At 40.6% G+C, this 4,341-nt stretch overlaps 1 protein-coding gene across 1 annotated transcript; it reads left to right on the forward strand.

The window, feature by feature from the left end:
• Positions 1–804: 804 nt before the first annotated feature.
• LOC112486380 (small G protein signaling modulator 1-like) lies at positions 805–3,175 on the forward strand. The gene is made up of 4 exons (XM_025052824.1): positions 805–991; positions 1,087–1,183; positions 1,408–1,575; positions 2,840–3,175. The coding sequence occupies exons 2-4, from the start codon at positions 1,114–1,116 to the stop codon at positions 2,884–2,886; spliced, it is 285 nt and encodes a 94-aa protein (XP_024908592.1). The 5' UTR covers positions 805–991; positions 1,087–1,113; the 3' UTR covers positions 2,887–3,175.
• The last annotated feature ends 1,166 nt before the right edge of the window (positions 3,176–4,341 follow it).

A 4,341-nucleotide genomic window follows, 5' to 3' on the forward strand; every position in this document is an offset into this window, starting at 1 on the left:
ATCTTTTGGCCCCACTCCTCGTCATTCTAGATGACGGTGACTGTTAGATTTCAGTGGTTTTCACATTTGGTTAGGTCTGCATCAGAAAGCTGCTAAGACACCAAAAGGCTTTCCCGAGCACACACAGTCACATAGCCCCACACATTCAAAGAGAATTTCCCCAAATTCTCTTCACACCAACTTTCTAAAACACCTCTACTCCCTGGGAACAATGGGAAACCTCCCAATCCACATTCACAGGGAACCCCAGATCCATCCATTCCTTTTGATCTCAGCAACAAAAGGTCCATAAACATGGCCTCCAACACTGCTGAATCATAAAACAACAGCGCCACATAGTGGCGACTGCAGGCATTACCATATTACAAGTACAATAATATGATTGGCCACAAGAGGCCTAGCCTCTCTCTTTCATTTGCCTACAAGATTTAAACACACACACAGGAAGTCGAAAACCACTCTCCCCACACAGGTATATAAGCGTAAACAACTAATGATACCTTGGAATTTATTCTTAGGAAGTTATACTTGAGAGGATTTGCATATTAACAACTGTTGTACGGGATTTCCTTGAATACTTATCCAGTCTTTTTATTTTGCTTTATTGTTGGACCTGTTTTGCTTGATGTTTTGCTATTAAAACAAATCGACCATCTACCGGCTGCTTCCATTCCTTGCCTGAAGACACCTCGCACAGACAAAAGAATCTTTCAACTGGTGCCGTGACCCGGATCAAAATAGAAATATTTCAGTGACTCAACAGGCTGACTCATTCTATTTTCCATCCTTTATTGACATGTGGTGTATCTTTACAGTTATTGATGGAAAGTCTCAGGATTTCCCTCCCACTGACTTTCTTTCTGTGTGTTTCCACTTCACAGAGGCCATGGCCTATAGCTGCTTCACTGAGCTCATGAAGAGAATGAATCAGAACTTCCCACATGGAGGAGCCATGGATTCTCACTTTTCCAACATGTGATCCTTCATCCAGGTGAGACAGCAACAGTGAAACAGTGAAAGCTCTCACTCACAATCACAGTCACTGTTTGTCTTCCTGAATCTGCCCTGATCCCTGTCTTTGTGCAGATCCTGGACTTTGAGCTGTTTGAGCTGATGCACCAGAACGGTGACTTCACTCACTTCTACTTTTGTTACCGCTGGTTTTTCCTGGACTTCAAGCGAGGTAAATTGGCAGCAAAATGCCAATTAGAGGCAGCAGAAACCCACACCCACTTTATTTATTGTTTGGGAAAATGCCAGTTTCCCTGCCAACTCATTAACAACACATCCTCTAACTTGGAAATGTCATCACAGCTCTTTTTTTTAGATTTTTTTTTAATAATTAGCATATGCATTTAAAAATTACTGTTTTATTATGTTTTTCTTTTTTGTTATTTTTTCTGACAGAGCTGGTGTACGACGATGTGTTTTCAGTCTGGGAAACGATTTGGGCAGCTAAGCACGTCTCCTTCAGTCACTTTGTCCTCTTCATCGCTCTGGCACTAGTGGAGATCTACAGGGACATCATCCTGGGGACCAACATGGACTTCACTGATACCATTAAGTTCTTCCATGGTAAAATGCATCACATCATGTAAATAATTTGAGGGTCACTCTGACCATTATCAGCTTGTCTCAAACTACAGTCCAGACTAAATAACTGCCGTGAAGAAAAAGGTCGTCTTGGCCTTTAAATTGAAACCTGGAACAGTTTATCTTTATTAACCCATTGATTCACTTTGAATCATGAGAGGAATCAGTTCTGTGTAGAATCTAGAGTTCCTGTATACTGTAAATTAGTGGTAGGCATGAAATGTACAGAGTAATCACGTTATTATACATAAATGTAAGGACAGAACAAAAAAATTAAATGGATTAGATAAAATAATAAAATTATTGTCTTTGTGAGTTAGGTTTGAATGTTCTTTCTGCTGAAGTGTAACTCTCCATGTGTAATTTATCCATATGGAGGACTAATAACATTTTGCTTAGCCAGTGTTTAGCGCATACGTGTCAAACTCAAGGCCCGGGGGCCAAATGCAGCCCGCCAAGCCATTTCATGTGGCCCGTGGGAGCTTAAAAAGCATTTAGTAAAGTCCATGCAGCAGAGTTTCTTAACCTAAGAAATTAAGTTTTTATAATCAATCAAATAATAATAATGACAATCAATTGCAGAAACATGTATTAGTCTGTTATGGAGTAGTTACATCAATACCAGTGGTCCCTTTTTTGTTCCAAGGATTGGTCAGCCAGTACCACCCATTAGTACAGACCTGTACCAAGGTGCTGAGCATTGAAGGATCATTAAATTTTCAAAATAAAACATCTTTTAGACTCTATTCTGTTTGTATCAGTCTGAATGAGTTTTATTTTTAAATATTGCCAGATTATCCTTAAATAAGGAAAGTAAATGGATATGAGTGGGTTTTCTTTGAATGAAGTATATCAGTAAAAATTAAGTACATTTTTTTAATGTGTTCCATTGTATCAAATGACCTACGGACTGGTACTGGTCTGCGGACCAGGGGTTGGGGACCCCTAATCTATACAGTCTTCCATTTACAACCGGCCCTTCAAATAGAACTGTATTGCTAATGTGGCCCCCGGTGAAAATGAGTTTGACACCCCTCGTTTAGAGCGAGGCGGGGTAATGGACTTACATGTTGACAGGATATGTTTTTTGGCAACTACCAATGCCAATTATACAGCTGACTGTGTCGTCAGGCCTGGTAGACAGCCAAATATGGTCAGATTTAGATCAGGCTTAATAAATACATTTCACACTAAATGAACAGCTTCAACTCTTTCTGACCTTGGGTGTTGTTCTCTTGTCTTTCAGAAATGGCTGAGCATCATAACATAAAGCAGATTATGACTCTTGCTTGAGATCTGGTGTGTAAAGTGCAAATGCTGATTGAGAACAAGTGATGGTGCTTTTCTTTTTCTTCAAAGCAAAGCCTAACCTGCTGTAACAGCACATGTTTATCTGAGCACACATATACTGTACACAGACACAAGACACAGACACAAAGCCTTTACAATCACTGTTTGCTGCTATGAGCCTTATTAACTGTGTCCACTTATCCAGTCATTTGTGTTGTCAGCAGGTGTCTGAGACTTTTGGGCTTAATACTTGTTGGTCTGTTCAACTGTTAACAAATGTAGAAAGGAAACATTTTAAAATGTCAGACTTGCCTCAAGTGTGGAACTTGGTACTAGTGCACTTATATATTTTCAAAAAAAGATTTTAGTTGCACATTTTAAACCAAAATGCAGAGCTGAATTGGAGAAGAGACTATATTTATGAGAAATTATGTTGTGATAATGGTTATTATATTAGATATAATAGTTAGTATTTGTTCCTTTAAGGGTTTATGTAAGTTTACATTTTCAATATTTTAGTGAATATCTTTTACTATTTCTGGATTGAGTGAAGAAAGTAACTATTCATTTTTATTCTCATAATAGTCTTAATTTGAATTTCTTTTTGGCAAACAATCAGTCATGTCTGTCTGTTTCCTTTTCCTGCTGTGTGGGGTAATCTTTGTGATCACACTCACCTGTCTGTAATTAGCTTCACTTGTGTCACCTGGTGCTCCCTATGTATATATACCTCTCTCCTTCACTCTGCTCTAGTTGGATCATTGTAGTTGGATCATTGTAGTTGGATCATTGTAATTAGATCATTGTAATTGGATCATTGTAATTGAGTCAGTGTGTAAGTTAGTGACTGTTTTTGTGAGCGCTATCTTTGTGAGCGCTGTATCCTTCGTGCCAGTGTTGTGTCGAGCTTTTTGTTGTAGCTGTTTCTAGTTTGTTCATGAGCAAGTCTGTTGCTGTGCTCAACTCTCTTTGTGTTTTCAGCTCTGCTCGACTTTGTGTATGCTTCAGTCCTGGTTTTTGGAATTTAGAACCTTCAAATAAACTACCTGCACCAGTACTGCATTTGGGTCCTGCCTGCTTCCTGCTATGTCAATGCCCGCACGTGACAGAATGATCCAACCAAGACTGGACCCAGCGTACTGGGAGGCTTTCGGTACCACGCAGCTAAAATGGGAGAAAGTAAAGGCACAGTTGAGCACTCTGCAACCTGACCACGGCTTAGCGTTCCCTGTAGCAGCAGTGATACCAGTTTTTCCCACCATCCCTGCCCCTATTGTGGGACATCAGGAGCTGTCCCTTAAAGGAGGGCCAGGGTCATTGGTTCCTGGAAGAATGCCTGCTGCGGCTGTCTCTGCGACCTGTAGTGGGTCGACGACAGCCTTCTTCTCTGTCCCTTCCTGCTTCATGCCCGCGGATGCCTCTACCTCCATCTCAGTGGCTCCAGCAGCCACCGCCCCC

The sequence above is a fragment of the Cynoglossus semilaevis genome, chromosome W, assembly GCF_000523025.1.
Source record: "Cynoglossus semilaevis isolate Cse_v1.0 chromosome W, Cse_v1.0, whole genome shotgun sequence".
NCBI classification, from domain to species: domain Eukaryota; kingdom Metazoa; phylum Chordata; class Actinopteri; order Pleuronectiformes; family Cynoglossidae; genus Cynoglossus; species Cynoglossus semilaevis.

What these genes read in the sequence shown, in the direction of transcription:
- LOC112486380 (XM_025052824.1), top strand. Translation starts at nt 1,114, where the DNA reads ATGCACCAGAACGGTGACTTCACTCACTTCTACTTTTGTTACCGCTGG. An exon ending in TTTCCTGGACTTCAAGCGAG is followed by an intron (nt 1,184 to 1,407) that starts GTAAATTGGCAG and finishes TTTTTCTGACAG; the next exon opens with AGCTGGTGTACGACGATGTG. An exon ending in TACCATTAAGTTCTTCCATG is followed by an intron (nt 1,576 to 2,839) that starts GTAAAATGCATC and finishes CTTGTCTTTCAG; the next exon opens with AAATGGCTGAGCATCATAAC.